This window comes from Rhodnius prolixus, unplaced genomic scaffold (genome assembly GCF_049639745.1).
Source record: "Rhodnius prolixus isolate KJV_2025 unplaced genomic scaffold, Rpr scaffold_2, whole genome shotgun sequence".
Lineage (NCBI taxonomy): Eukaryota > Metazoa > Arthropoda > Insecta > Hemiptera > Reduviidae > Rhodnius > Rhodnius prolixus.
This window is the reverse complement of record NW_027411592.1, coordinates 7,572,682-7,583,836: the sequence shown is the minus strand read 5'-3', so window position 1 is coordinate 7,583,836 and position 11,155 is coordinate 7,572,682. Positions and strand designations below refer to the sequence as shown.

Here is an 11,155-nt window from a genome sequence, read left to right as displayed (position 1 = left end):
TTTTTAATAAACTTAGGGGCGAACTATTCTTTTTTAAGCGATGGAAAATACAGCCCCGCCTAAAACCTAAATACATTCATAACTGAAATGTAACCTAAACCCGTGTAAAAACCAATATAGTTTATTAGATAGATCTCCAAATATAGTTTATTGATTTGTTAAGTATTTTGTAATTGAACGATTAGGTAAGTGAACATCAGTTTATTGAATATAATTTTACACACGATGTGTAAAACAATAATAAAATTGTTACAAATTCTTATTTTGCCGACGTCTTATTTCTAGTGTCCATACTAGGTTAGGTTAGGTACCATACGCAGAATATGCACGTTAGTAAATTGTAACAGATAACAGTCGAGAGGTTTCATTTTAGACAAACGTGTTAGCGTTAGTAGCACATTTGAAGTAGATAATCAGTTATTAAAAGAGTTAACCTTTTTAAAAATGAAAAAACGGAAGAAGTGTGTATTTTTCATGCCTTTCGAAATTTTCAAACCATATCTAACAATATATTGCTTGGTACGCCTTTGAGAGTAACTCTCCATTTTTTTTTTTCTAGTAACAAGAAAACTCTGAAGGAGAATGCAGATCTTGATGAAGAATTGGAGGGATACGATGTGGAGAATTCAGATGACGGTTTGGATGCCGATGATAGAATTTTACTAGAAAATGCTCGTGGTAGAAAGCTTCCACAAGAGGAGGTAAAATGTGGTAATAGACTTCTTTTCGAAAGGAAGAAGTAACTATCAAATAGATGTGGCTTTTTGATTACTTTAGAAACAATCTTTCATTATTTTTGAGGAATCTTGAGTTATGGTCAGTTTATTACTACAAATTTTCCAGAGATCTCCATGATAATTTGTAAAAACCGAGTTCTCTCGTTTTTATTTTGTAGCCCTTATGGTGAACTAAGTTTTAAAGATTTAAAAACTCAAGCTGACTTGAGACTGGACAAAAAATGCTGTCATAACAATTTTTTAGTTTCCTATTTTTGCAGCCTATTAACCACGGCAATATTACAATTATATTCAGGAAGAAGTATTTCCTGTGTATGAAGCTTCTACTGATAGTGAAAGTTACGATAGCAATGAAGAAGTAAACGATGGCATTGAGAAGGAGGAAAAATCAGATGAAGGCATATATGGAGGTGGAATCAGTAGTGGTGTGGACTCAGATGAAGACGATAAATCTGATGGTTTGCCAGATAGTAGAGCTTGGGGTTCAAAGAAGCATCATTATTACAACACTGACTATGTTGATAAGGACTATTGTGGTAATTACAACAACGTACTTTTTTATTCTTTCCCTCTAGCAGTGTAGAAGAATTATAACAGCTACCTACTTATTTTACGTTGACAATAATTTTATTTATATATATATATATATTTAATCAATAAATAAGAATCAGGAATCTTTCTTCTTCTTTTTTCCTCTAAAAATGACATTACACCTTTTAGTCTAAAATATATTTTAAAAAAAAATTAATTTATTACTTTGTTTGTTAAGGATTTGATGATGAAGAAGCCGCAATTATGGAAGAGGAAGAGGCGAAAGCCATTCAGCAGCGTCTTCTAGGCCAACTTGAAGATGTTGACTTTACGATGGGAATGTTGGACAAGGTGTGTATAGCATCTTGTCTTATTCCTTTAAATAAGATGGTGTTTGAAAAGTAAAAACAGTTATTGGAATTTCTGGTTTGGATTCACGAGTTTGTTCGTTTCGTAGGCAACGGTCCCTTAGGAACGGTTACAAGATGCCTTTACTAAATGTGTATTGCCCTCTTTCTCTAAAGTGATTAGAGGCTCATATTCCCAAACTAGTAAACATAAACATAAATGCACTAAAAATTTGGGGATCTTAAAGTACATTAGTAAGTTGAGTAAGTTATTTGATTTGTGATATTTCTATTGATGACAGTTTCATACATGATGATTAACAACTCTAGATGATTAGAAACAGACTGGTAAGGGAAAATAACCAAGGTCAGTGGGTTTCATATTGTAGACGCAATTTATTTATTCCAATTTCAAGTTTTGTTCAATTAAGTAAACAAAAAAATATCACCAAATAGGCACCAATAGGTACTACGTCTTAATGTGATTACTGCGTTATGAAAATAATGAGTACTAGAGTTTGCCTGTGGTAATACTAAATGTCTTAGGTTAATATATCAACTTCCTCAACATTCTGAAATTTCAGAGGGCATCTCTAAGTACCAAAAGTGACTTCTACCAAAGAACTTCCCACCTAATGGCCCATTTTCAAAATTCAGGTGTTCTAAAGAGCTGTTACAATTTCTTTAAAAAAAAAAATTTGTTTCAAAAGCGAATTATTCATCAATAATGCATGTAGTTAATCTTAAATATATAATTACCATTAAATTTTTGCTTAGATTGAAGAAAAGAAGAAAGAAGCCTTGAAGAAAGCAGTTGAACCTGAAATAGAAAGAAAAATAACAGTAGATTTAAGCAAGTTAACTGAACAAGAATTAAAGGAATTCGATGAAAGGGAGACTCCAGGATTTAATAAAGTAAAAGAAGATTGCAAGAGTAAGCGTTCCTTTATTACATTCTCTTGTTTCTAAAAGTAAGAGAAAGAATTTTGTCAAAATTTCGATTACTGAAAAAATTCATTTTGAGGCTGGTTGTGGTCTTCTTTTTTGTGGATCATAGAAATTATTGTCTTGTTCAAGTTGAGACAGATTTTGTTGAAGCTCACTGGTCCCATAGATGTTATTAAAGGTGGGGTACTCCCTGGAGCTTAATTATTTTTAATTTTTGGTTGACTTCATTATTTCATTTTGATCTGGAGGCTCTAGGTCTCCTGCTTATTATATTTGACTTTTCTTTATCATGCCTATTTCGTTCTGCATAAAAGAGGGAATCAATGGAGATGGTTTCATCTTTTTCTTAAATCGTACAATATATGAAAATTATACAAAAACTAAAATTGAAAAAACAAAAAATAATAGCATTCCAAGATGGATAAAATCTTTTAAGTGTTATACTTAACTGTGGATTCCGCTTATACAACCTTTTTATTCTGGGATTTAGTTATATTATTAGGAAATCTCTGTTCATTGTTGTGTAAACTCTTCTTTTTTCCAGAAGAAGCTTAACAAGGTCTCAAACGATTTAGCTACATAATTATTCTCTCTATATTTTTAATTAACGCCTAATTTGAATTAAAAGTGTAGAAAGAATACGGTCTTAAAGCTAAATCTACTGCTATGTAATCACCATAAAAGTGGGATTCTAAGTTAAACAGTTTGCAAGCTGAAGTTAGCTAGCTGTGAACACATCTAAAGGTGAAATTATAAGTCATTATTGTGACTGAGACTGAAATACGAAAGCTGCAGATCCAGAAAGAAGTCCACTGCCAAATTCTTTTTTTTTCTTAACTTATTTGTAAAGTTACACCAGCGCTAGACACGCTATAAGTAACAATGACAATAACTGACATCAAACTAACTAATTGAGGGGAGAAGCTACCGAGAGATAACTCTCTCTGCCAAATTCTAAGTTTATAATCTCTTTTGTTATTATTTGAATATCAGATAATTGAAAAAAAAAAAAACTACGGAGTCCCTTTGAATCATGAAATTTAGAGATTTTTCCCCTTATTTTTCTTTCTTGGTTCTAGTGCTCTGTTACATGAAACCATGAAACATAGCTTCCTCAAGATTTTTCTCAAGTTTTCTGTCAGCTACACATTTGGAGAAAATTTTCCTCCTTGTCTTAAATTTCATTAGTGACATCGCCACAGCATTTCAGTTGTGAGTTACCGTTGCTGTCTCGCACTGAGGGCATTTCATCATACTATCCTGGCGTTTTGGTCGACCCCGTAACTAGCTGATATTGAGATGTGTAGATTCTTTTTATCACTTTGCCTAGTCTCCTGTCTTCATTTACTGTGGATAGATTTTATGAGCAACTTTCTTTCGAGGTGTAGTTTCTAAAAGCATAAGTTAAGGGGCCTCATTTAGCGTTCTATCGATAATTAGCTTTAGGAATGTTTTTTAGATCACACTTGGCTACTGAACAAAGCCTTCGTGATAGGATAATTCTTTGTATAACAAAGATTTGGGTTTTTGTCTCATTTAGCTGAAAATAATAAAAAATAATTATATACGCTTAGTGTAATTGAAATGTACTTCCTAAGAAATCCCTTTTCTGTTGGTACAAGAGGTCCTGTTTGTGACTTTTCTAATGAGAAATTTCCTGCTTTATGTGTTTCTTTTAGTGCGGAAACCGATTGTATAAATTTTAGTTTTGTGTTTGTTTATTTGGTTGGTTTATTTTATTGTTAGAAGTCTAGATTTTTGCAGCATCTTGTTGATATTTTTATTTGATTCAATATTCGTATATATATTTTTTTTTAATTGACAGAGTGCTAGAACGTAAGTAAGTAAATAATATCCTTTTCTGAATTATTTCAGATTATGCCAGATATGCACAAATGGTGTTAGAACCTATTTTAAGAAGTACTGAGATTTTGAAAGTTAAGGACTGTCCTGCGTTAGATTTAATTAAAGCCAAATACTTTTTGATTTTGAGGCAAGTATTTTTCACTAAGTTTGATGCCAATTTTTTTCTAATCCTAGTAATCGGAAAAATTTAAAAGCCATTTAACAATAAATAGAAATTATTGTTCCGTTGAAATTACTGTATTAAAAGTGATATCTTGAGGCTTGAAATTAAATTGTTTAATTAAAATAATGTGGAATATATTTTCTTGCAGATATTGTCTTAATTGTATATTCTTGTTAAGACTGAAAGCCCACCGATCTTCGAATTTGGAGAGGCATCCAGTGGTCAAACGTCTTTTAAAAATTTCAAAATACTTAAGAGAAATTGATGTAGCGGAAAATGCAGGCTTAAGAAATCAAATTATGAAGATTGCCAAAACACTTACTCAGAACAAAGTGCTTGATAAAAAATTGATTGTGTTAGATTCACCTGTTAAGAAGGATAGAGAAATCACTGGGAAAAATAGGTTACAACATTTCTAATATATTTGACGATTTATAAATGGGACAACTATAAAGTGACAGAATCTTTTTTTTTAATAGAAAAGAGAGACGGAAGAAATTGCTGCAATTACTTGCTGAGAAGGAGAAATCGGAGAGAAATGTAGAGAAAAAGGAGAAGAAATTAAGATTTGCTGATGAAATAGAAAACATGCCTTTAGAAACTTATGCCAAAGAGCTGGAGCAGCTGAGTGAAGCCAGTGACAGAGGTAGATTAAAACTGTATATTACCTTTCCTGCTGTATCAGGCCATTAATGCCAATACTTGGCGGAGACTTTCACTGATGAGAATTTGGGTTCGAAAAATCACATTTCTCGCCTAGTTTAGTTAGTTAAAATTAAGTGTTTTGCTGTTTTCAACACTACATCAACCCGCCCAAGAATTTAGGATTTTTAATTCGATAACGCCATTGTGCGCTGCTTAAATCATAAATCATTTTCTATTGGGCTCACAAGCGGAAATTCTCTTGAGGATGCTTGACCCTTTAGCTTTTACGAGAAAGTATATTTAATGCTAATCAGTAGTTAACGGTGATTAATCATAAATTACCTTGAAATCTAATCTAGAAAAATCTAGTAATTGAAATGTTAATTTTTTCTGGACAGCCGTTTTTCTTCAATCTTGAAATTTTAGTTACATGTTAAATCCTTATTATACCCTACCGGACAGTTTTAATTAGGCGCTTTCGAGGAAAACCCCTCGCTCAGAAATGCCGTTATTCGAATTATACCAAGAAACAGATTCTAATAAAAGTTGTATAACTACGTACTTACCAGCAACATGTCTTGTTTAAAGAAAATTGTTGAATAAGAAAATCTCTAAGCATACACTCCACGTACATACAATGTGTAAAAACCACTTTTTGGACTTAAGACCGCATATTCCTGATGAAAACTTGAAGAAATTTTGACACGATTACAGCACCTAGTATTATGATAAGGGAAAGTAAAAATTCACTTAATTTATTAAAGAAAAGTAGTTTTAAACTTCTATTTACAAACATATACATCCAGACCATTCTATGCTTTTTTCCATTAGTTTTTTGTGATTGTAAATTAAAGCCCTGTCATTATTGCAACTGAAGTGAAACTGCCAGATGAGTTTATCTATGATTAATTCTTTAATAATAAGCCGATAAATTTGCCTTAATAGAATAAAGAAATAGGCAGTGAATCTTACGGTTACCCAAAAGCATTTAACATTCCCCTTGTTAACCAACTGGCAGTAAGACATGTACTAGCCCAATATGCTCGCTAGCAAGCATAAATTGTTAAAATTGATGTCCAAGCCTACTAAAAGCTGAAGAAAAATATAATCATTTCTATTAATAAGAGTTTTATTTATAATTTTACCAACATATGTACAGAAGTCAAAGAAGAAGAAGATATAGTAGAAGGAGATGAAAAACGTGCTATAACCTACCAAATGCTCAAAAATAAAGGATTAACACCAAAAAGAAAGAAAGAAGTGAGAAATCCGCGAGTAAGGAATAAAAATAAATATAAGAAGGCTATCGTTAGAAGAAAAGGCCAGGTAATTTGGGGGAGAAGTAAGTTATTTTTATATTGTATTTAGCAAAATTTCTTTAAAATATTTGCTTTTCTTTACAGGTGAAAGTTACGAGAAAGGAATTGAAGAAGTATGATGGAGAAATATCAGGAATCAAGAAAAATCTAAGTCGAAGTATAAAATTAAAATAGTGTCTGTTTGTTGATGTTGAAGTTTATTGAAATATAAAAGAAATGAACGTCAAAAACTGAAAATCCTTCAATTAGAAAGGACTCAGGACACAACTTGCATAAATAAAGACGTATCAAAATATATTTTTGTGTTGGTTAACAAACATGTGTGTATGTATATAAATTGGTGACTTCTTGATTGCTGAAATATTGAAAATTTTACAGATATGTATCTCTCACGTTCTTAATTTTTACAAAGGCATCATTATTAACACTTTTTTTCCACAGTTGAGTATTCTAAATATTGTGCTGGGACATTCTTTAAAGCTAATCACTTCTTTCTTTTGGCATTCACAATATCTACGAATTCTGGTTTCAGAGATGCTCCACCAACCAGGAAGCCATCAATATCTTTTTCTTTGGCTAATTCGGCAGCATTCTTTCCCGTCACAGAGCCACCATATATTATACGAGTCTGTTCGGCGACTTTTTCACTAACGTTCTTCTTCAACCACTCTCTGATTTGACAGTGCACTTCCTGGGCCTAAAACATAATTATTTACATTTTGAAAGAACTTTATACTCACCTTGGGTGAAGATTACAACTAGATTGTTATTTACCTGCTGAGGAGTTGCAGTATTTCCTGTTCCGATTGCCCATACAGGTTCATAAGCTATAACAACCTTGTCCCAATCGGTGACAATATCGGCAAAGGCCTTAGTCTGCCGGTATATAACTTCTTCAGTTTTACCACATTCTCGTTCTTCAATTTTTTCCCCAACACAAGCAATTACACCCAACCCCTCACACAGAGCATGCAATACTTTCTCAGCTACCAACTATTTAAGCAACAAAAACAAATAAAAATAATATGAATGACAGAAGTATCTAGATTGTGGTCATTGTGTCCTTTTTTTTCAAAATACATTCTAATTCACCAATATTCGTTTTTTTAAAGTTGAAATACTGAAATAATTAATATTTGTCTCCAACACTTCTCTCATTAAGAAAGAGGAAGTGGAGGTGCGCTCAGCAGTGGACAAAGAAATTATTTTCAAAAGAACTATGTTTCCGGTTTCATTGTGCTTTTTATCAGAAGAATTTTCAGAGTAGATCAAAAAACTTCATGAATGGATAATATTCTAATCCGAGAATATTAACAATAGTCAATACTAAAGTGCAGATAATTTATGAGCAAGTATTTTAAAGGCATATTTTAGATGCAAAAAGCCTAGCACTAGATTTTCGGAATAGTGAAAAGAGCTTCACAATTTGATTAAAGCTTCTATTAAAATATAAAATTTTCAAGATTTTGAAGTGAAAATTTTAAACCGTACCTCATCTGATTCACCAAAAATATGTCTTCTTTCGGAGTGGCCGAGAATTACCCAACAACCTCCTACATCCTTTATCATGGCAGGGCTAATTTCGCCTGAAACAATTTTATAAACAGATATGCAATATTAAGGATGGACATGATGAAAACAAGAATTAAACCTTTTTACAGGGAAGTATCGTGTATTTGGAGGTAATGAAAGTACACACGCAACGACAAGCTAAGGAAGATCGTCAGGAGAAACAAGGAATTTTTATATGCAATAAATGGCCATAGGATTGAGATTTGTTTCATTTATTTATGAAGACCTTAGGGAGGGAAATATCAATTTCAAAGTAGAGTAAATTTTCAAACACTCATCTTGAAGTATTTTTTAAGTAATAAAATGTAGGTCCTAACTAGGAAACTTCTTTGGATCCTTTTTATTTTACTCAAATTACCTGTGAAAGCACCCTTGGCAACTTTGAAGCAATTCTGGGCTGATAAGTAAATATTCTTTGGAAGTAAACTTTTCGTATATTCTAGGTATACTGCTGGAACGCCTACTACAATATCTGAAACATTCAAATAAAATTTATTACTATCTTAACAGAACTTATCTGCAAATAAATAAAAATTTCTATTCAGAATTACAAGAAGTTCTAAAAATATTATAGTAGGTGGTACCTGCGTCAGGATCTAAATCTGCATTTGAAAGTTTACATACTAATTCTTTTATCTCCGTTTTGGATCCATTCATTTTCCAGTTTCCGCCGACATAGAATTTCCTCATTTCGCTTTTTGATGGTTTAGAACTAAATACGTTCACGCCTAAAATTTGAACAGAGGAGAAAAAATTATTTCAAATTAACAAGATCAATCAGTTGTTTCTATGGGAAACTTATCAGTCACGTAGACCCGAAAGGATGGTAGTAGGGGTACATCGCTACCTTGTTGGTCGACCTTTGAAACCTCCATAGTGATATAAAAGAAACGACTACGAGCGCTCCTAGTGGCGATTATCTAACATGATTGATTTTATTAGCTAAACATCAGTTTGTTAGCAGATTGATGAACTCTGTGGAGTTTGAATTTTGTACCGTAGCAAGGAGGCATCCTTTATTGGCAGTAGGCCAAATTTTCCATCAATCCATCTTACTTTAAATTAACTCCACTTACTCTACTGAATTAAAAAGAAATACTTATGTTGCTGCTCTGTACCTGTGAACCAGCTTCTTTTTTTTTCATCAATCCATTAACTACCTTTACATAAGTTTCTTTCCTTCGTCAAATTTAAAGAAATTACATCTATTTTATAACAGTACATATGTAAATTAAAATACTGTATAAATAGTATTATCTTTAAATAAATCTTAAAGGATTATAAGCTGAAGTGGAATAGAAACCACGAAGTATAAAAATAGCACTGAAGTGCATCGGTAGTTCAAAACAAAAACACTAAGAACTCCTAAATAATTATAAAGGATGTATTTTTCATACAAATGGTTTCACATACAGTAGGATAAATCTAACACAAAAATAAACTTACTTAAAGTAGGACTAATCTTGAGAAAATTCCTCATCATCTTAGCACAAACGCCTGCTGCTGTCAAACTCAATGTCGCCATATTCTTGGAATAATAGCTGTTTCTGCTATAATCCAAGTATCTCTTAAGAAGAATGCCAATTCCGGGAAACATTTTTATTATTTCTATTTTTATTTATTATTTTTTTTAAATTTGCATGATGTATATTTCTTGAAACATATGATGTCAATACTGTCGCTCTCATATACCAAATAATGCCAATCTATTCATAAAAAAAAAAATTAAAGGTGTTTAATTACTAAGAAATAACCATTCTTGTTTTCTAAATCTATTGTATATCCATATCAAACGAAAGGATGAACACATCCTATTTTACAACTTGAAAATTCAAAAGTACACTTTATTTCATGAATTTCCTATCTAAATATAAATAAGTACGTAGCGCTTTCCGATTCAACAAAAGAAACACCAGAGTAACTTTACTTTTTAAATGAACATATCGTTACGTGAGAACACGTGTCTGAAAAATTAACAACCTTCATTGCAATTAACCTGCAATACATTGCCTAGCAAATTTTACCGTTTAAAAGAAATGAAATTATTAAATAATCATATTTCTGTGCTCATTGTTCGTACTTTTAAGAGGTCATTATATGGACGTGCGGAAAATCGGTCTTTTACAAAGTTAAGGATTGGAAAAGTACTTTGCGTCAAGAACTTATTTTCCGTAATGTTTTCAATATACGTGTCATTAGGCGGATCGCAATTTAATAGAACGTCACCACTAGGTAGATAGGCAGACAGTACCAATCAATATCAAATAAGTTTCAGCGACAAGAGCTTTTAATTTTGTTTCAGTTCTTGAATCCCATCTCAATTCCATGTTTTCTATGCAATTTTTTGTCGTCAGACCTAAATGCCGAAGAAATTGAGAGAATCCAACATAATTCATTCATGAAGTTCGATACACTTCAACAGGCAGGGCATCTGCCTAGAAAAGATGAGAGTGCTATACCGAAGAGCTGAAACTATCCATCTGGGCAGATAATGGAGGCTGGTCCAAAATCCAAACGCAGGATAGTATGGCATGGTGGATGATGATAAAATGATCATTAGGAGCGCCTAAAATAAATTAATAACAATCAATCAATAAACATTTTCCGCACCACTGAAACAATTCTTGAGATTTAAGTATTTTTTTTTTTTCAAATTATTAAGCACAATGATTTTTAATTGAGGTAGACATTTTAATAACGGTACCACAAAACTGGTTTTTCTTTGCTAATATGAAACAGATTTATAATAACCGGTTTTTTATTTTTTGGTCAAGTATGATAAATCTAATCATTCTAAACATTTAAGTAATACTTACTTAATGTTTATTTTTATTTTTCTTCTTAGAAGTAGTATTTTTTATAGGAAATAAGTGCTGTAATATTAAATATTTTAACCCAATAATACAATTTATAGTCTTAGAATTAGGCAAAGTTGTTGAAAAAAATTATTTTATCTAACAGTTCTCAACTATAATACAAATCTGATGTGAACAGTTATAGCACTTTTTTAAAGATAGTAAAATCCAT

At 31.8% G+C, this 11,155-nt stretch overlaps 2 protein-coding genes across 3 annotated transcripts; one reads left to right on the top strand and one right to left on the bottom strand.

Annotated features, from left to right (window-relative positions):
• The first annotated feature begins 213 nt into the window (after positions 1-213).
• Positions 214-6,853, top strand: LOC141448829 (something about silencing protein 10-like). Its single transcript, XM_074117559.1, has 10 exons — positions 214-461; positions 560-701; positions 1,033-1,273; positions 1,507-1,619; positions 2,393-2,549; positions 4,439-4,556; positions 4,741-4,995; positions 5,072-5,238; positions 6,397-6,563; positions 6,641-6,853. The coding sequence occupies exons 1-10, from the start codon at positions 445-447 to the stop codon at positions 6,728-6,730; spliced, it is 1,467 nt and encodes a 488-aa protein (XP_073973660.1). The 5' UTR covers positions 214-444; the 3' UTR covers positions 6,731-6,853.
• Tpi (triose phosphate isomerase) lies at positions 6,733-9,759 on the bottom strand. Of its 2 annotated transcripts, none has more exons than XM_074117562.1 (6): positions 9,575-9,759; positions 8,713-8,856; positions 8,487-8,600; positions 8,048-8,142; positions 7,331-7,549; positions 6,733-7,253 (listed from the first exon to the last, which is right to left on the bottom strand). In XM_074117562.1, the coding sequence occupies exons 1-6, from the start codon at positions 9,723-9,725 to the stop codon at positions 7,041-7,043; spliced, it is 936 nt and encodes a 311-aa protein (XP_073973663.1). In that variant the 5' UTR covers positions 9,726-9,759; the 3' UTR covers positions 6,733-7,040. The 2 variants fall into 2 exon arrangements, with proteins under 2 accessions (XP_073973663.1, XP_073973664.1); XM_074117563.1 differs by lacking the exon at positions 9,575-9,759 and adding an exon at positions 8,976-9,018.
• Between the last annotated feature and the right edge of the window lie 1,396 nt (positions 9,760-11,155).